General features: G+C 35.8%; 2 protein-coding genes across 2 annotated transcripts; both read right to left on the bottom strand.

Moving 5' to 3' along the window:
- Nucleotides 1-2,599: 2,599 nt before the first annotated feature.
- Nucleotides 2,600-6,447, bottom strand: LOC126723087 (proteasome subunit beta type-5). The gene is made up of 8 exons (XM_050426346.1): nucleotides 6,291-6,447; nucleotides 5,626-5,753; nucleotides 5,371-5,500; nucleotides 4,929-5,035; nucleotides 4,129-4,263; nucleotides 3,939-4,042; nucleotides 3,082-3,182; nucleotides 2,600-2,980 (listed from the first exon to the last, which is right to left on the bottom strand). Exons 2-8 carry the CDS (start codon nucleotides 5,740-5,742, stop codon nucleotides 2,853-2,855), a joined length of 822 nt encoding a protein of 273 aa, XP_050282303.1. The 5' UTR covers nucleotides 5,743-5,753; nucleotides 6,291-6,447; the 3' UTR covers nucleotides 2,600-2,852.
- A 7,211-nt stretch (nucleotides 6,448-13,658) lies between these two features.
- LOC126722231 (uncharacterized) lies at nucleotides 13,659-17,888 on the bottom strand. Its single transcript, XM_050425387.1, has 5 exons — nucleotides 17,656-17,888; nucleotides 17,005-17,555; nucleotides 16,438-16,575; nucleotides 15,527-15,624; nucleotides 13,659-13,673 (listed from the first exon to the last, which is right to left on the bottom strand). The coding sequence occupies exons 1-5, from the start codon at nucleotides 17,886-17,888 to the stop codon at nucleotides 13,659-13,661; spliced, it is 1,035 nt and encodes a 344-aa protein (XP_050281344.1).
- Between the last annotated feature and the right edge of the window lie 3,162 nt (nucleotides 17,889-21,050).

The raw sequence follows: 21,050 nt of genomic DNA on the forward strand, positions 1-21,050 counted from the left end.
CAGGATAGCTGTGGTGAATAGACTTGGTGTTTGACGAGGACTCAAAGAAGTCTATATTATGAATTTCGGTATTATCACAATGTTCCAATTCACGAGGGATAATAGTCTTATCACAATTCAAATTTGTATCCAAATGAGAAGCCACTATATCAGATGGAAGAAAACAATTAGGCTTATCATGGTTTTGATCAAGGATAACATCATCAAAATTTGAATTACTTGCAATCTCCGTAATCTTGACTACCTTATCCATTTGAAAATTCGAAATTCCCTTGGAAATAGGAACCAACTTCTTTTCTTGTGCCAGAACAGTTGTGTCTCTTCTTGGCAAAGTGCCAAACGGCACAGATTGCCTTGGATTACTCATCACGGTCGCCGTGGGAGGCTCAACCTAAATTTGTCGATGATGTAATGAATCATCAAAATCTTTTGCCACTGACTGAATGTCATCCTCATCTTCATCTCGTGCGTCTGATTAAGAGTTCCCTGACTCTTTTTTTTTTTCGCTACCCTTCAAAGTCAAAGAACGGAGCCATGGACCAAATTGAAAAACATCATCATCAGAGGAAAAACAACCCATCTTCAATTAAGGACACTCTTTGTCTTGATGGCCAATAATTCCACATCTATAGCAAAAAATAGGAAGCCTTTCATATTTAAAGACAACCCAACTAGCCTCAAGATCTTCAATCTGAATCATGTATAAGAGGCTTGGTAATATCAACATTTACTCTAATTCGAAGAAAAGGTCCCCACTCCCCAAGCAATACCACTCTTGGGTGCATCCACCATGAGAAGCTTGCCCATCTCATTGCCAATTCAGGTTCCTACAGCCTTATTCATACTTTTAATAGGAATATTAAAAATACGAATCCAAAAGGAGGAATGACAGAAGGTGACGTTGGCTGGACTGGAATCACTATGAAATCGCTTCATCATGATCAATCTTTTATCAAAGGACTAGGGACTTTTATCTAATACAATTGTCAAATGCTCCTCTGAACCAAAAATAGCAAGAAAGAGATTTTGTCTGACCTCTTTAATAGTTACACCCTGAGAAGAACGCCAAAGATTCACACAAGTGGCTTTAAAAGCTTCCTTGTTGAAATCTTTAGTAGTTTGCAACTTGAACAAGATGCTAAACTGTGCTTTCTATTTAGAAATAGCTACCTTAGAAGCTTCCACAGCCATAATGCCTTTTTCCTCTTCTGACAATTTGAAATGTTTCCAGAGTTCTTCCATAGATGCATCCATAGTAACAAGAATAAAACAGTAGTAATAAAGAGCTATGTAAGATATATTAAAAGGAAAAGGAGAAAGAAAAACAAAACTTCTACCACAATTTAACAACAGATATTGGAGAAGTTAAGGGGGTGTTTGGTACATGTTTTCAAATAACAATTTTCAGTTTAAAAACAACATTACACGTATTTCCATACATTTTTTCACCCACACGTATATCCAAAAAAAAATTGAAAATAGTTGTTTAAGTGCATGTACCAAACACTCCTTAAGTCTCACAAAGGGAAAGTGAGTTTGAAGCTTCTACAGACAAAGACTATCAAGAACCTAATAGAGAAAAGTGAAACCGGTTGGTCCTCTGAAATTGAAAACTGACTAAAAGAATTTGTATGGTGTAAAGTTTTATATGTGAGTTTTTCTCCTAAAAATTTTTAAGTGAAAAGAATTTTTATTTTTTGATAAAGCCGAACTATTTTGTGATAGACTTATTGTGACTAATTAATTAATATTATGAGCCTGTTTAATCCAAAAAAAAAAATGTTATGCCAAAAGTTCTTAATATATATATATATATATATACATATATATATAGAATTTGGCAATTGGCATACTGAATATGATACTACATATAAGTGGAGTAAAAATGTCAAAGTTTTGAATAACATTTCGTGTGAATATATATAGTTATAACTTATAACTAAATAAAATAAATATAATAACTAAATAAAAATTTATCATCTCATTCATCGCTCAATATAAAATATTTATACTATGAAAAATCACGAATAACAACTGAGTCATTTCAAATACCCTTCCTAGAATTATTTTCAAAAGAAAAACAAAATTTTTAGAAACAATCAATTTTAAAGGACATGTACATGTTCAGATTTTCTTTGGGGAGTAAAAATTATAAAAGTGCTCGAGCCAAAATAAGCTAAATGCCCAGAACACCCCAATATGGTAAGCCGATATACATTAGGGGATTTTTTTTTTTTTTTGTTTTTGTTTTTTTTGGAACTGGAATATGGCAATGTGCATAGGTTCAAAATGAAATTTAAAACATTGTTCCTATAAATTACCCAGTGGCCAATGGTATACCGCATCTCCTTCTAAGTTCCATCTCATTGGTATATACCATAGTCTATATTACTGTATGCTCAATCCTTCCCAAAAGATACTAGCATAACCGGCACAACTCTACAATATCACTGTTACCGAACCAAACGAAGTCTCTAGTTACTACTTACTAGAACCTCTTCAAACCAAATGAGGTTTTCCAGTGCCCACAAGAGCAGCTAAGGCAAGAGTTTTCTTATGCATTGCCATGAAAACACACACACACAGATAGAGATTAAAATATGGTAAAACCAAATAGAATTAATTAAAACTTTGGAACAATCAGCAACAATAGTCTGCCCAACAAAACTACACAGCCATGAATCATTGGGCTCAGATAAGTGATAACCTTAAAGACAAGTCTATCTATAAATTGTTTCAAAGGCCAACTGGAAATGCATGTGCTTAAAGGATTTTACGCCTTGTAAGCATATCTTGGAATCCCTCTCTTACGGAGAGAACATCTATAGCAGAGTCCAAGTTCAGCAAGAGCTTTATTGCCCAGTTACTTCAACCATTTCCTGTTCCACTGTGCTCGGCATAACTGGATAGTAGTGGTAATGAAGTTCTCCAACATCATCACCAGAGAGCTTTTTCCATCCATCAGGTCCCACATAATAAACTGATAAAAAGAACAAGTTCAAATTATACTGTGATCATGGATGTGTGGTGTTTAGAGAGAGAGAAAGAGAGAGAAAAAAGAAAGAAAGAAAGAGAGAGTACCGCTAGCAACTCCACCACTGGCACCATCACGGAATGTTGCATGATAAATAGACCTTCTAGCCAACTCTGCAGCTTCTTCGATTGACATATCATACCGGTAACTGGTGTAAGCAGTGCCATAGAAAACAGAAATTTCAAATAAGTATACATTTGACTCAGAAATAAATCTGGCACAAACTGCAAGCTAATAGAAAAAGAAGGGGAGCGGGGAGAGGGGGGAAAGAAAAAGGCAGGGCTCAATTTGACTCAAAGCACACAGACTATGGAAAAATTGGATAAGGCAGCATGCTCCTATGATTATGGAAGTCATACAAGTACAAATTGACAAACTTGCATAAACAAAATGAGTGAAGCTGGCCTGTTCAGCCAAGTTCCTAAATAGTGGCATCCCCCATTTACACCACAATTCTCAGGCATCATGTACATTGTATGCTATATAAATTGATCGAGTGCAGAATATGTAAAAACAAACCTACATTCTTGCCCGCAATTACAAAATTCTAGGAACTCTTTTGAATTTCAATACTTAGCCCACAATTCAGTCCTCCCATACATCCATAAACCTAAGCAAAAAGCAGGGAGGAGGAGTTGGGAGGAAGCGGCAAATATGGGTGCCCAATAGCATAATTCAAGTCCAAAAGGAAAGGATTTTCCCAGTCCTTTATTTTATATTTTCTTTCCTTAATAATATATGTTTTAATTTTTTTCTCTAATATCTGATATTTCAAGGAAAGTAATACTACCTACTTCCAATCAATCTCATGCGAAATAACGTCAAAAATGCAAAATCATTGTTTCCTTCAACAAATTTCAAGAAGACATTAGGCAATGTAAAATACTGGGGAAAGAGCACACACCCATTGTCCAGGACACCATAAGCATAGGGTGAACCAGATCCAACTGAAAATCGTGTTCCTTTGAGCCTTCCTCCTTCACTGTCCACATAATATAGTCCAGGACCCTACAACCATATAGAAAATACAAATTACAAGAGTCTGATTAAAAGATGATGTGAAAACATGACATGATACAGTCATATGTCTTTACCGTCTCATCCCATCCAGCAATCATGGTCCCAACAGACAGACCCATTCCACGGTAAGAGTACAGAATGTTTGCCAACAGCTTTGATGCTCCTGTAACTGAAATTCTGCGCTTGTTTGCCAATTCGTGCAATCGGCACTAAATAATGCCAAGAAAAGTGTCAATTAGGAAGTGACAAAAGAAGAAAAACACATCATATTGGGTTTTAAAGCTACTTAAAAAATGGGCACTGCCTGTGATGACATATTCACACCAGGGCATGCCAGGAGCTCAAACTATTTTCCATGGCTAGGCTATGGTCTCTTCAGTGGGCATGGGGTCAGCCACCACTTATATATTTAAGTAAAATGCCTAACTGACTTTGCATAAACAGTCAAATTAGAAGTGACTATTTAACAAATCAAATTATATTTCCTTTTTGGGAGGGATTATTATTATTATTTCTACCATTTCTATTATGCATCTTCAAAAAGAATTAAGGAATCAGTGTTATGATGAAAATAAATGTTCTTTTTTTGTTAGTCAAGATAACCCAGTATGTAGAAACCCTCACCACTACACCAATTTCTAGCAACCTAATGTATATACAAAGCAATAAGACTTCACTATACTAAAAAGGTTCACTTAACAAATTGGACTTTTCCTGATAACATCAACACTACAAAGCAGACAGCATTAAGCTAACGATACTAACTTATCATAATCGTTATACACTCACTGACTCAAATTAATTGGAGCCAACATGCCTGATAAAATATGTTCTAAATCTGGGGAAAACAGCAAAAACATTTTTAATACATTACCTTAATGCCCAGATTTCTGTGCCAAAACTGACAGTCAGCAGCTCCTCCAGCCATAGTGCCAAGCATGTAAGGATTGATTTCAATGATTTTCTTTACAGACTGTGATGCTGATAAGATAAGGAAGGAAAGAGTAAGTGCAACATTACATTTCACATCCACTTTAGACAATGCAATTGAACACTACGATTAATGTTACTTGCAACATTAATTAGTCAATTATCTCAAAAAGGAACTCATACATGCTATTCCAGTTAACTAACAAAGGAAAATTTATAATACCAAGCTAACTGTGAGCATGTTTGTGTGTAAATACATTCATAAGCATGATCATCAACAAGAAGTCTAGTTTCTACAAAGAAATTAATATGTACAAAATCAGCATCCAAAACCCATATATAATTATATGCAAGATAGGAAAAAAGAAAGAACAGAAATAACATACAGATATAGCCTCCCATGCTAGCTCGAGAATCAGCAGCAACCATGACACCCTCTTTGAATATGAACGCAAGCGTGGTGGTTCCCTTTGCTGGCTTCACCATCTGTATAGCCTCTTTCTGGAATCCATCAAACTGAAACAGCAGAAAAAAAAAAAAAAAAAAAAAAAAAGAGTCAATATTCAGCCAATAAAACTTCTACTTCTCTCTCATGTGAATAGAGAAATCAGAGAAAATAACAAAACAACATTTGAACTCACATTGATAGTATTAGGAAGCGCAAAAGATGGGGCGGCAGAAATCTCATCATGAATCCCACTGCTCAGAGACCCAAAGAGCGGGGCAGTTGATTCAAGACCACTAGTATCAAGCTTCATGATTTTGTAAACTGAGAAACAATACACACAGCATAAGATCTACTGGTGGGGTTAATTTATTGATAAATACAACAGATTTGAACCCTTTTATCATCAAACCACTAATGCACCAATTGGGTTTTTGGTTTCACCGGCATTCAAACCCAGATCTTTTATTCGGCAACAAGAAACTTTACTTTGCCAGTTAAACTAACCCGACCCCATTATTGGTGGGGTTTAGTTGTAAAATTAATCAGTCAAATCAGAATAATACAACATAAAATCACAGCCTAAGCAACCACCAGAAAAATACTACAAACAAACAAACAAAAAAATGTCATACAAGCTAAAATATAAGGTGAGTTTACAAAAATCAATTTATTTTCACAAACCCAGAAATTAAAAACTTACAAGAACGAAACCCACAAAAGAAATTCTCAGATTCGAGACCTAAAATTTTCTTTCTTATATTTTCTCCTCAAACAAGCACAGAGAGAACCTAAAAAAAAGACCACTATGAAAGTTCAAATTAAAATCACTGAGAGTAGAGATAATTGTAGCATTCTTACCTTTTTTTTTCTTGATGAAGAAGACAACGAAGACGAAGCAGAGAGAGAGAGAGAGACTGAAGAGGATTAAAATAAAATGTAAAGGAAAAAAAGTGATGAGGTTTTCTTGTTCTTCAGGTTAGCATGTGAGAGAGTCTGAGTGAAACTAGGCCGGGCTCGGCTTACTGTGGAAAGTCTTTTGATAGGCCCACAGTGAATGGCAATGAAAATGGGCTAGGGGATTGGTCCACTTCTTTTCTTTTCTTTTTTGGAGGGGGAGTTTGGGCCTTTTTTATGAATTTTTTGGGCCTTAAACAAAATGAGGAAGTGGACTCAAGAGAAAGAGAGGGGAAAACGTGGGCTGAGTGTAAATTACTAATTTGCCCTTATGGCCACCGAATTTTCCTCTCTTTTTTTATCAACCAAACACAACTATCATAAAATTTCACTCTTGAAAACACTAAGTCTAAGTGGGTTTCAGTTAGTTCAACTGATAAAGTCTCTGATGATTGTATAAGAGATCTGGGGTTCAATCACTGCCTACACCAAAAACTGATTGGTTTCTTGGTCTGATAATAAAGAGCTATCATCAGGAGCGAATGCCATAAATTAAAACTCTCTTTCAAAAAAAAAAAAAAAAAAGTAAGTCTAGAGATGCATCCAATTTTTTACACCTAACCAATATGTCAAGTTGTGGCAGGGTAGCTCAACAACTTTGGGGGTCTTTTTTTATATTTAAATATTAATTAAATAATATTTATTGAATTTTTTTATTTAAAATCTATTTAAAATAATATTAACTACTATAATACAAATGAGTTGATATGATATACATTAAATTATTAATTGGTGTGATAACTTATAATAATTGATAAAGTAAAAATTTGCATAAAAAAAAAAGTAAAAGATATAGTGGTGTGTATGTATACATTGAGTGTGGATGTGAGTGGGTTAGTGTGTGGCTACGTGGCGTGTGGGGCCTAGGTGTGAAGTGTGAACTATGGGCTTATGGCCTTGTGTAGAATCAAGATGTGCAATGATGTGATCAATGGGCAAACTATGCAGTGCTGTGTACACTATGCAGTGTTGTCCTATTAAGTTGTGTGCATTGTGCAGTGTTGTGGGCTATGCAAGACTAGTGATGTCCTATCAATCAAGTAGATTAAAAAATATAATTTAAAATATTTAAATTGAATAAAAAGCAAACTCTTCAATTTTAAATATCGAAAAGATGGAGAGGGAAAAAGGGCTAGAAGGGTTACCTCTACTATGCCCACACCGCCCCTCTTCAATCTTGAATCTACTGTGAAGGGCAGTGAACAAAAAATGATTTCAAGTTATTACAAAGAATGACTGAGCTTATAAAAAATGCCAAATAATATTTTAATGACCACGTTAGCGCCATGTCAGCAAGTAGGGCATTCAATCAGACACGTAGGATATTTTCGTTGGTTGGTTGACGATAAGGACGATTTTAAAAATGATTTTCTTTTTTTGGGATGAAATTTGCAACGAAATTAATTTTGGGACCAAGATAGAAATTGACCCAAAATATAGGGATTAAAAGTGCATTTTCGCCAAAAATTTATCCTCACTCACTTTTCTCTTCATTTTGGAGAGAACATTTTGGTGGGCTAGGGGAGAAAATACCTGGGTCCTACCATTTATTTTCTTTCCTCTCCACTCAATCAAACACATTCCAAAAAAGTTTTCCTTTCTATTTTCTCTCTAAAGTTTTACAGCCACCCTGTTTCACCTCCAAACAAACACACCCTTAGTCTTTTGATGTTGCAGGTGACAGAAGTGTAGATGAGACTTTAGCTTGATAGGAGGCTAGGGGTCTGTTTGGATACAACTTATATTTGCTGAAACTGAAAATTGAAAACACTATAGTAAAATAATTTTTTAATGTGTGAATAGTATCATGGAATTCATGAACAATGCGTGAACAGTACATGAACAGTGCATTTTGTCTCCTGCACAATGAATCCATGTGATGTTACTGTTCACGCATTGGGAGAAAAAAAAAAAAAAAAAGTTAGAAAACACAAACTTTAAACGCAAACGTGTATCCAAACCCAGTTCTTGACTTAGTTAAGGATCTTAGTTGCTTTTGTAGCATTGTCTAGCTGGCATCTGGTTAGGACTAAACTGAAGAAACGATTGCCCAACTGTCTTAGTTGCAAACGTGGGTTTTCTTACATAAATTGAATATTTAGGTTGCGTTTGGATTGGGATGAAAAGTCTGCGTCTGCGTTTACGTTTTTTTTTTTTTTTTTTTTTTTTTTTTTCACGCGTTTTTGAGCGTTTTGAGGGGTGCGGCTACTGTTCATGCACTGTTCAATGAACAGTAGCCGCAAACTTTGACTTTTCAAATATTTTTGGACCAATCACAACACATCGTGTACTGTTCACGGACCCACAAATTTCACTTTTCAGCAACTTTTTCATTAAAAATGGGTCCCACGATACTATTCACACATTTAAAAATTATTTCGCTACAGTGTTTTTCAGTTTTCAGTTTCAGTTTTCAGTTTTCAGCTGTATCCAAACGGACCCTTAGTGTGGGCCTTGTCTTTTTTTTTTTTTTTTTTTTTGAGAATGAGTGTGGGCCTTGTCTTGGTAGCGCTTTTACTCCTTTGTTGTTTCCCTTTAGCCCTACAAAATAAATAATATGGGCATCGGTTTGTATCCTACATGGTTTTTTTTTTTGGTTATTAATGAAATAGCGTATACATTAGGCTTCCATAAACATTTGTCATAGGTTTTTGAATAATAGTTTCCATGGTTTAAAATATTTTTCATAGTATTTCATAAAAAATATTTGGCATGGATTTTTGAATAATAGTTTCTTTGTTCTTAAATGATATTATTTGCTAAGAATTATTAATCTTAGTTCTTAAGTAAAATATTTGTAATAATTTGCCAATAATGCACTAATTGTCTGGAACTTTGAGAAGATTTGCCAAACGGTAATAGTTTCAGCTTATTGGGTTGGTTTTGAGCTTTTGATAATTAGTCATATAAAATTGAGTTTAATATGAGATTTTGGGTTTTCAGTTTTCATGTTTTATATGATATTTTGGGATAGGCTATATTGTGGCCCAATTTTAGTAATGAGATGGGAGATAATTCTAGAAACCCAATTTTAATTAATGGAGGATATTTTGGTATTGTTTAATAAGTGGGTAAATAATATTGAACGGGAATATGTATCTAATTAACAACCAGTATATGTGTAATTTAAATTAATTGTTGTGGGATACTTAAATAGGAGATTATAATTTTTTTTTTTTTTTTTTGAGACTGAAGATAGAATATATATTACTGATTGAAAAAAAACGTGTTACATGTAGAGTACAAGCTGGTTATTTGCAGACTTGTATAAGCCAAAAACTGCATACTTTGTCAACAAGTAGCTCCCTCAACAATGCCCTCAGGTAGTCAGGTTGTAGCTGAGCTCTTTCGAAATAAAACTTATTTCGTGCTCCCCAGATCGCCCACGGCATGTAGTCTCGGGTTGTTGGAGGCATATTTCACCCCTTGGGTCAATTTTCACTTTGCGTCGCTGCAAATTATCTGTTGGAGGCATATTTCACCCCTTGGGTCAATTTTCACCTTGCGTCGCTGCAAATTATCTCTTGTGGGCAGTATTTGAACAGGCCCTCCAAAATAGAGTCCGTACTTTTGGAGGAATGTTTAATTTCCATATCTTCTTCCAGAAACTCCCATCACTTTTGGCCTGTGAGTGCGCAGTTGGAGATTTGTTTAGAAGCCCAAGCGCTACCCCGTAGGCTGATTTGACTGTAAACTTCTGAGAGGCATTTTCCTTCCATATCAACTCATTCATGGAGTTCAGATTATCCAAGGGTACAACTAGGATTTCTTGCTGGAGATTATAACTTCCAATAATAAGAATATAGTAGTAATCCAATACTAAAAGCTTGTGAGTGCACAAACGTAAATCTTAAAATATCTAGTTTTTTTTTCTTCAAATAATTATTAATTTCTTTCAATATCTCAATTATGATACTTGTTGAACACTTATTTGTAAAACCATTAAATTTAACAACTTTATCCTCAATTTCTTTGTATTAATACCACTATGATCATACCAAAATCATGAAGTATTAACTAGGCATGTTAAATATATTTCCTGCAAAATATGGTTGCATTCTTATGAAGATTTTTCATATGCGTATAGTATTTTAAATATAAAATAAAAAGCTGTAAAAACTTGTAAATTCTAAACTATGTTATTTTATTTAATACCTTAATTAAGTTTCAAACATATTATTTTCAAATCTTGATCAAATTCATGATCTACAAAAATAAGGTCTAGTGTAGGGTGGACTCAACGTATTTTGGAGTCAGATTCAAAACATTTTTGGGCCAGACATAAGTGCAAAATGTATTATTACTTAATATTTTATAAATGATACACGAATTAGAAAAAAATTAACATTTTTATAATAATTTAATATATTAATTGGACTATTTTTATATATTTATAAATTGTATTAAAAAAACTTTTAATTCTAAAAATATTGAAAAAATTAGCATAAAAAAATATCATATTTTAAATGGTCACCATCTCTCTTGGGAATGTTGAACTTCAGTTATTGAACAATGGATTTCAGTAATGAATTTGTCCCGAAAACTATTAATTCTAATTTTAATTTTGATAGAGATGAGAAATGAAGAGTAACATTTTTGGGAGATCGAAAATTTTTACACTTTTGAACTACAGCAAACATATTAAAACATATTAATAAAATGTTGATATAGGGACACGATTTTTAACGACCCAAGAATGACATTGGGCTCGTATGTAAAAGGCCCGAACAATACAATTCATAGAGAGTGGGCTTGAAAGGCTGGACCTTGGTCGTTGGACGGTGGCTTAATCGTGACTTTCATAGAAGCTCATACAAAGGTAGGCTTGGCCAGAATGGCTAGGCTTCACATCGGTGTAGCTCGGAGGGTTTTGAGTTCTCGGACTTAGTCCGAGGAGCATCGCGTTCTTCTTCTTTTTTAGCCCCCCCTTTTTCCTCTTGGCTTTCGTTTCCTTTTATACTCGTATTTCCTTCTCCGTTTGTGTCCACGTGTCAGTTTAGCTTTTGAGGTATGGACTTGTCTCATCAATCCGTACATCTGAGTGGTTGGAAAAGGTTAAATAGCATGGTCTGAAGTATGGGCCTGTCAGAGGTAGGACCCTAGACTGCGGTGTCGGCATTCTTTTCCTTGTCCTATCCCTGTACGGAGTTTGTCCTTTTCCTCAGGCATTTTGTGAGGTGTTGAGCGTGGGATCGTCCTTGGCAATAGGGCTCCTCGGCTTGGGCTTTGGGCCCCGAATGTAAAGTGGGCTGGGAACCTCAGACTTTGGGCCCCACAGTTGAATATTTGAAAAGAGCATAATATTTAAAAAATAATTTTTATGTTGTTTTATTCTAAGTGATAGACCTTACTTTTTTATTACAGTATTTATGAGCAAAGCTATAAGACAAATAGATGGAATATAGTAATATATTATACTATTTGTAATCCTGTGTTACACGGTTTTAGTCATGAACTTATAAATATAATTGTTTCATACATAATTTTAGAATCTCGTATAATATAGTCAATAATTTTCATCATTCCTTTACCCATGAATAAAAATATGTGTAGAAAAACTTAAGTAATAACACATCTCTTTCAAAACAACAACACGTCTTTCAAACCAACTTTTAATGCTTAAAACCAACATACAGCCTGTGTATAGTAAACTCTATTTGAGCTTTCAAATCATCTTCTTCTATTTCTCTTCCATTTGAAAAAAATATAAATTTTTTTCTTGATGAGAAAATTTAAGACAGTGTGAAGTGACAAAAATTGTAAAATTATTTTTGGGGTTGTGCTTACTTCCTCAGAATAGTTTTTTTTAACTGATAATCTTCTAAACATAAGTAGACTCCAATTAGTTAATTTGCATAACAAATCATTAAAATAATAACAATAATGAAGATGATATTAAAACAAATACAACAAACGTATTAAGAAGGAAAAATAGAAACAATCTAGCATACATAAATCAAGGATTACTTCTGAACTTCTCCTTTCTTTTCAATATCAACATCAAATAATGCAATTTAAATGTTCTGACCATTGTACAAATTAAGTTATATATATTTATATTTTTTCTTATCTGTTTATAATAATGATTTAATTATTTTTAAAAAAACACTGGATAAGAAAAATGCAAATAATTATATAAAAATTTAATAAGAGGAAGAAGAAATTTTTTTATGAAAGTATGTATAGTTTATACTTGATAATAGAATCCTTTTTTCGATAGAAATTATATCCCAACAAACTATATTGTTCCGGCTCTCATTTACAATGGTGAGGAGTGTCCATCTTTCTTATCTATTTATAAGAACAATTTAATAATTAAAAAAAGGCTTGATAAGAAAAATGCAAATAATTATATAAAAATAAAATAAGAGGAAGAAGAAATTTTTTTCATGAAAGTATAGTTTATACTTGATAATAGAATCTTTTTTCAATAGAAATTAACAAACTATACTATTCGGGCTCTCATTTAGAATGGTGAAGAGTGTCCATCTTTGTTCAATCAGAGCTATCAGCCCCAACAAATGATAAGCTAAAAGGAGCTGCATCATTTTCCTTTCCAACAACAGCTTCCTAGTTACCTACATTAATGAGAAACTAGAGAAGTGAAGTCTCTGTGATTCTTGAAGAACTTAGATCTAGTGTAATAAAATGAAAGAATATCATTGTGAAAATTGTTGTGGGATACCAAAAGATAGGTAAAGCACAAAACCATCATATTTTGAATCAATTATTAATGTTCCATATGTCACCTATTTGTGTCACCAACAATATAGCACAAAACTATGTAGATTAACAATAAGTTGATTTGTATCCTTTGCAATATTCACTCACCACATATCTCTTTACTAAAGATTTTTCTTGTGCATATTCCTCTAGAATAAATTAAAATAAACAAAATAACTGCTAGAGTTTCACTACAATGTCTACTATAAATGGAGGCCACAGAAAAATCTATTTTATGAAATTTGTAAAAAACACAAACTTCTTCAATGATACACTAAATATAGTAACAGTTGCCCATGAGGAGTGAAAAAGTAGATGAACACAACAGTTTCATTGCTTCAACTTTTAGTGTATGACTAACTTACCTTTTTTTAAAAAAAAAAAAAATTATCATACAACAATAGAGCTTTGTATAACCCCAAATTTATATTAGAAAAATCCGATTCTATTTTTATAATCATGATTGTTTCTAAGGGGTTCAACGTTCAAGTACCATGAACAAAGCAAATAACTAAGTATTTTCATCCATTTGTAAGTTTCTATGGCATTTCAATCTCTTTCAGCCTGTTAGAAATACAGAATGATTGTATTATATTTCTTGAATTAAAGAATATACATCAATGCCTTTATATAGGAGGCATATGTGTGCGGTACAAGTAAGTGTACTATACAAGTAACCTAACTGGACCTAAAGCCCATAACATAATATACATTAACAGCCCCCCTCAAACTCAAGGTGGATGTGAGACCAACTTGAGGTTGTCAACTAAATCACGAGTGCGTCTCTTAGGAAGTGACTTGGTGAAGATATCTGCAAGTTGATCTTTGGAGGAGACGGAGAAAAGCTTAAGAGCACCATGGACAAGATGATAACGGATAAAATGACAATCAATCTCGATGTGTTTAGTCCGTTCATGAAAGACATCATTGTGAGTAATATGAATGGCACTTTGGTTATCACAATAAAGGGGAGTAGCAAAGGAGGTGGACACACCCAAATCCTTAAGAAGCCATTGTAGCCAAAGGAGCTCAGATGTGGTATCAGTAAGGGCACGATATTCTGCTTCAGTACTAGAGCGGGCCACAAATGTTTGTTTCTTACTTCGCCAAGAAATCAAAGAAGAACCAAGGAGAAAGCAATAACCTGTAGTGGACCTGCGATCAGTGGGATCTCCTGCCCAATCAGCATCAGAGAATGCACGGAGTACAAGAGGAGACTGAGCTGAGTAAAAAAGGCCATGAAAAAGGGTACCCTTCAAGTATCGAAGAATGCGCAAAACAACAGCATAGTGAGTTGAACGTGGAGCAGACAAATACTGGCTCATCTGATGAACAGCATAGGAGATGTTTGGACGAGTAACTGTGAGATAAACTAAACTGCCAACCAATCGTCTGTAAAGAGAAGGATTAGACAATGGTTTTCCCCCTGAGGGTGTCAGATGCGCATTAAGTTCAACTAGAGTGTCAACAGTCTTGCTGTCAGTGAGTCCAGCTTGAGACAACAGGTCAGAAGCATACTTGGCTTGAGTAATATAAAGACCATCTGTGGAATGAGTAATTTCAAGACCCAAGAAATAGCTGAGATGTCCAAGATCTTTCATCTCAAACTACTGACTTAGAAAATCCTTGAGTTCTTGAATGCCACTGAGGTCATCACCAGTTATGATCATATCATCCACATATAGAAGAAGCAAAATAGTGCCTTTATCAATACGACGAAGAAATAATGCAGAATCATACGGACTGGCAGTGTAACCCAGGCGAAAGATAGTGGAGCTGAACTTGGCAAACCAAGCTCATGGGGCTTGTTTAAGACCATAAAGTGCACGTCGAAGATGACAAACCTTGTTTGATTCAACAGAGAGACCAGGAGGAGGTTGCATATAGACTTCTTCACTCAGATCCCCATTAAGGAAGGCATTTTTAACATCCATCTGAAAAAGATCTCATTTACTAGCAGCAGCAACAGCTAAGAGAGCACGAACAGATGAGATACGAGCAACTGGAGTAAAAGTCTCTTCATAATCAATCCCATACTCCTGTGTAAAACCTTTGGCAACAAGACGAGCCTTGTAGCGCTCAACAGATCCATCAGAGCGAGTCTTGATCTTATAGATCCACTTACAACCAACCACAGACTGTCCATGAGGGAGAGTAACCAGATCCCAAGTATGGTTTTTGGTTAATGCATCAAGTTCCTCTTTCATTGCAATCTGCCATAAAGGGTCAGTAGAGGCCTCACAATAGGTTTGAGGCTCGTGAAGTGTAGCAAGGGCAGTGTAACAATGATAGTCAAGTAAATGTGGAGGAATGGATCTTACCTGGGTTGAGTGGCGAGGTGGAATGTCTTGTGGAGGATCTTCAGGCAAAGCAGGAGCAGGGGACCCAGGCTCAAGGTGGGGTAGCTCGTCATCAACCTGTTCATCTTCAACCTGTCTAGGAGAAGCATCAAAAATATCTGGAGAGAAGTCCAAAGGAGGATCAAAAGTATTTGTAGAAGGAACAAGAGACTCATCTGGAAAGATTTCTAAAACAGAGGAGTTAGTCAAGGAAGAACGAAAGTGAGAGAGTTCAACAAACAATCGGTGTTCCCAAAAGACAACATTACGAGAAACACGAAGACGATGAGAGACAGGATCATAACACCTATACCCCTTTTGAGTTTCGCCATAACCAAGGAAACAACAAAGTCTAGATCGAGGCTCAAGTTTATTGTGCTCATGCGGCTGAAGAAGAACAAAACAAGCAGATCCAAATGAGCGAAGGTGATGATAGTCAGGGGGTGACCCAAAGAGACGCTCATACGGAGTCTGATTATGGATGACAGCACTTGGAATGCGATTAATTGCATGAACAGCATGAAGAGTAGCTTCACCCCAAAATGGGGTAGGAACTTTGGCAGAAAGAAGAAGAGCACGAACAGTGTCAAGAATATGACGAAATTTTCTTTCGGCTCGACCATTTTGCTGAGAGGTACCTGGACAAGTTAGATGATGTACAGTGCCATAGGAATGTAACAGAGCTTGAAACGCATATTGAGTATATTCAAGAGCATTATCAGATCGAAAAGTTTTGATACGTTTGGAGAATTGTGTTTCAACCATTTTTGCAAAATTGCTGTATATTGGTAAAATTTCAGAACGAGATTTCATAGGAAAAATCCAACTATAACGAGAATAATCATCAATAAAAACAACAAAATATCGAGATCCACCAATACTAGCAACAGGAGAAGGTCTCCAAACATCAGAATGAATTAACTCAAAAATACTATTAGAAATGGATTCACTGTTATTAAAAGGCAAAGCTGGCTGTTTTCCTAACTGACATGAAGTACAATCAAAATTGTCTTTAGACACAGAACGCAACAGACCCCTAGACGCTAACTGTTGTACCCGAGAAGATGGTGCATGACCAAGACGAGAATGCCAAAGTGTAAGAGAAGGTAGGGAAGAAACTGCAGCAGCTGCAGCAGCAACAGAAACAGGAGCAACAGGTGGAAGATGAAGATTGTCCACGGGAAACATACGCCCAACTCTAGGACCGGTCCCAAGCTCCTGCCCCGTCCTCGGATCCTGCATAATACACCCAGAATAGTAAAAAATAAGGCGATAACCTAGTTCAGCTAATTGTCCCACAGAGCACAAATTATAGGATAGGTCAGGTACATGGAAGACTCCAGGAACAAAAAGGTTAGAGGTTGAAACAAAACCTAAACTATTTCCATGCATGGTGGAACCATCAGCTATATGAATATTTAGAGGATGTGGTGCAGGGTCAAGTTTGGAGAATAAGGACGAGTGAGGTGTCATGTGATTGCAGCAGGCAGAATCAAAAAGCCAAGTTTGAGACTTATCGGGTAGAACAGATAGGGCAGTGGAAAGAGATGCATTACCAGCCATACGAACAGCCTGAGCTATGATCTCCTGTAGTTCAGTGGGGGAGAGGTTGATAGTGGATCCAGAAGACTGGGACTCAGCTGAGGTGGAAGCCATTGGCAGAGTAGGCTCAGTATTAGCAACAGCAGTAGTAGATTTGTTGCAACGGTAACAAGTCTCAATGGTGTGGCCAGAACGCTTGCAATAGTTGCAGACCTTTTTGTTGGTCTGCTTGCGACGATTGTTAGAGCCAGAGGAATCACTTGATTGCTGAGGTTGCTCTATGAGTGGAGTAGATGGAGTAATAGCCAAAACATTGAGCTTATTCTGGGCTTGAAGGGTTGCAAGACGAGCTTCTTCTCTACCTAACTCATTCACAGCAGTATCAAGAGAGGGAGCAGGATTGCGATTTAGAAGCTGACCTCGAATGGGTTCAAAGTCCTTGTGAAGTGACATCAAGAATTCATAGAGGCGAAATTCATCTCTGATGGAAGCATATTGCTGAGCATCCTTTGAGCATGCCCAAGTTGGATCAGAAAGGTCAATTTGGTCCCAAAATGAAGCGAAGCTGATCATAATAGTCATTGATGGATTGCCCTGGTTCTTGCCTAAGTAGATGCAATTCAACCACTAACTGATATTTCATGGATCCATGAGTAGTGGAGTACCTTTTGGCCAACATATCCCATGCAGATTTTGCATCATCAAAGCTGTCCAACAGATTGAAAATAGAGGGAATGGAAGTGTTCCGAATCCATGTGAGGATCATGTGGTTATGACTATCCCATTCAATCATGCGACCAAGAAAAACAGCATCTTCTTCACTTGCTCCTTTGACAGGAATAGTGATTGCACCAGTACAATAATGCCAGAGCATGCGACCCTTAAGAAAACTGCGCATAGCTTGAGACCAAGATAAATAATTTTTATTCCCCTCCAATACAGTATTGATGGGGCGAGGAACAAAAATATCCTTTTTATTCATTTAGAGACACAATATGCAAAAACAAACAGCAAAAATGAAATCTACGCGAAAAACTGGGTAAGGAGAACCTGGACTGAAAAAGTCAACCCGAAAAAGTCAACGGTCAACCTGAAAAGTCAACGGTCAAATCCAGATCCAGAAGATGACGTCAGCAGATGACGCAAGCAGTGACGTCAGCAAGCTGTTAGGGCTGACGTCAGCAATGACGTTAGCGAGACAGGTTGATGCACGTGAGGCGCGTGGGAAGCGCGTGTCGGCTCGTGGAGGCGCGTGAAAAGAAGCTGCGGCGCGTGGTGGCGCGTGTGGCGCATGATCGGCAGAGCAGCAACTTTGAGTGGCGCGTGGGGGTGCGTGCATTCTCCGATGGCGGCGAGGCTTCCACGAGTTTGTAGATCGGCGCAGGCCAATCTTAGTGGTACCTTCAAAAACGTAATCGGAGCAATACTTGCAGCGGCAATGTGAAGAGCAGTGGTCTGTGCAATGTGAAACTCCTTAATGACGGCAGCTGCAGGTCCGGAACCCAAGGACGACGGCTGGATGACGTTAGAGGTTCAACGGCGAGAGGCTGCGGCAGCAGTTGTGATGGCGGAAGCGTTGTTAAAAGGAAAGCCACACTAATGAAGACAAGACTGCTAAGAAAAGGTCAGAGCAGTGGCTCTGATACCATGTTAGAAATACAGAATGATTGTATTGTATTTCTTGAATTAAAGAATATACATCAGTGCCTTTATATATGAGGCATATGTGTGCGGTACAAGTAAGTGTACTATACAAGTAACCTAACTGGACCTAAAGCCCATAACATAATATACATTAACACAGCCATACATAAATGGCATTGTCCTCTGTTGTCGATTCTGCCCCACCATCTGTATTAGTTAAAATTGAAAAATAAGTTAAGAGGATACTTTTAAATTACGTTTTAATCTACTTATGAAACATATAGTGATCCTCCAAACATTCATCTCTAGATCGAGCTTCTCTGTGGTTCTCACCAGTTTTGATTTACAACTTGTAAATATTGGTTTCCCTGCTTTAGGGATTTGATGAATCTTTATGAAGGAGGTGCGCCATTCTCTTCACTTTTAGTTGGTCGTTCTTACAGGTGAAGCACAGATAAAAATTTATAGTGCATAAATAAACCACAACTCCATGTGCAACTATGGCACATGGAGATTAAGTACACATGATCAAACAGAGATATTTGAAGAAGTTAGATGCTAATAACAAAACCTAAAATCATACTAGCTTGAATAAAATTGTGACAACTAACGTGTATAAAGAAAAAAAATAACAAAATAAAAGGAGTTTTTTTTCTCTCTACTTTATCAAGAAAAAAAATAATAAATAAGAAAAAGTCAAGGCCAATAGCAAAATCTAAATCATATTAGTTTGAATAAATAACCACAAAATGTAGGTTAAAATGTTGATAAGAATCAAAACTTAGGTTGCCTATTCTCTTTGTTAAAACATTTTTTGTTATTTTATCCAAGAACAACTAAATTACTATTATATAAAAAAAATTGTTGCAATTTGGTACAGTCACTTGACACAACTACAATTTTTAATGCAAATGTTTACTATATGGTATAGAATATAAAATGATTTGATTTTAGGGAGTCTTCTTCCATTTGGGGCCATAGTCTATACCCTGCTAACTTTCTCAATGATTTATCCAACACACACTTTCAGTTTCCAATTATTTGACCAGTATTTTATTTGAGATGTCTCAAAATTAAGTCGTATTTGAAAAGTCAAAGTTACTAATTTATTAACATTCTTATTATGCCCCTAATTTATCTTTAGAAGCTTTTTTTTTTTTGAAAAATAAAAAATCTAACAAATCTAAATCTTATTCAGATTAAAAAAAAAAAAAAACCAACAAAGAGTCATCTACACGTTGGATTGTTTGTTTAGGTTTAAGAATTAATATTTATAGGAAAAAGAAAATTCAGCTAATAGATGATGTTGTATAGGTATTGTATAACTCCAATAGAGTTTGTAATCTACCACAATTCTTATTGGAATTTTATTTAAGATATGATTGAATTTGAATTTAGATTTGGCTTCTAAATATCACACCAAAAAGTTGCTTGGCGCAATATTAGTAGGTTTTCTAAACGTTGGGTTTTCTAAACGACCTAAAAATTTGGGCCGAGAGAGTAAATAAATTTATTTATTTAAAATCTAATCCTTGTGCTCGTAGGATAGGCTCCTCCTATAAACTAGGATTAAAAGCACCGGTTTTCATTTCATCTCCTTACTTTTCAAAAAGATATTCAGAGTTCAAATTTATCGTTTCTTATACGGATTAGTGCATGGTAATATGACTTCCGTTTCTCCTCTTGAGTCTCGCACCCTCCACAGCTTCACGTTGCCAGGCGGCGGATGGCCGGCTACCCGCCACGTGAACATTCAACGCCTGAAAAAACCACCCACCAAGTTCACCGAGACACCTTCTTTTTCCTTTACCTTGAAGGAAAAGGAAGAGAAAGATGTCATCAACAAGGACGACTCTGCCTCCAATGAGATCATTGCAGCTGCTACGACTACGAAGAAGCCGGAGGCGGCAAAGCAGAAGAAGAAGCGAAAGGTTGTGATGGAGATGGGGTTGACGAAGGAAGAAGAAGAGAAAGATATGATAGAAGTGATGAAAGGAAAGAGGCTTCACAAGAAAAAACAAAGGAAGATCAGTACAAAGCATAGGTCTCAAAATGACTACTTTCTTGCTCGTCCTGCTGGATACGGCTTTAGGGTCACCTTCACCACTTCTTGATGGTAATTTTTTTTTTAATTTATTATTATTTATGATTAGGGTTATTTATAGTGGATGTTTATTTATTTAATATGCAAGTTTCTGTTGTATTTCTGGAATCAAATTGTGTATGTCTGCCGGGAAAACAAAGGAAAACTAAAGAAAATAAATTTTGTTTTTGGGTTGTTGTTATGCAGTGACATAGTTATATACAGGCATGGTAAAATTTTAAATAATTACTTTATAGTATATATATTATTAAAAAGCTTTAAAGATTCACTCTTCAAAAAAAAAAAAAAAAAAAAAAAAAAGGCTTTAAAGAT

This window comes from Quercus robur, chromosome 4 (assembly GCF_932294415.1).
Source record: "Quercus robur chromosome 4, dhQueRobu3.1, whole genome shotgun sequence".
Lineage (NCBI taxonomy): Eukaryota > Viridiplantae > Streptophyta > Magnoliopsida > Fagales > Fagaceae > Quercus > Quercus robur.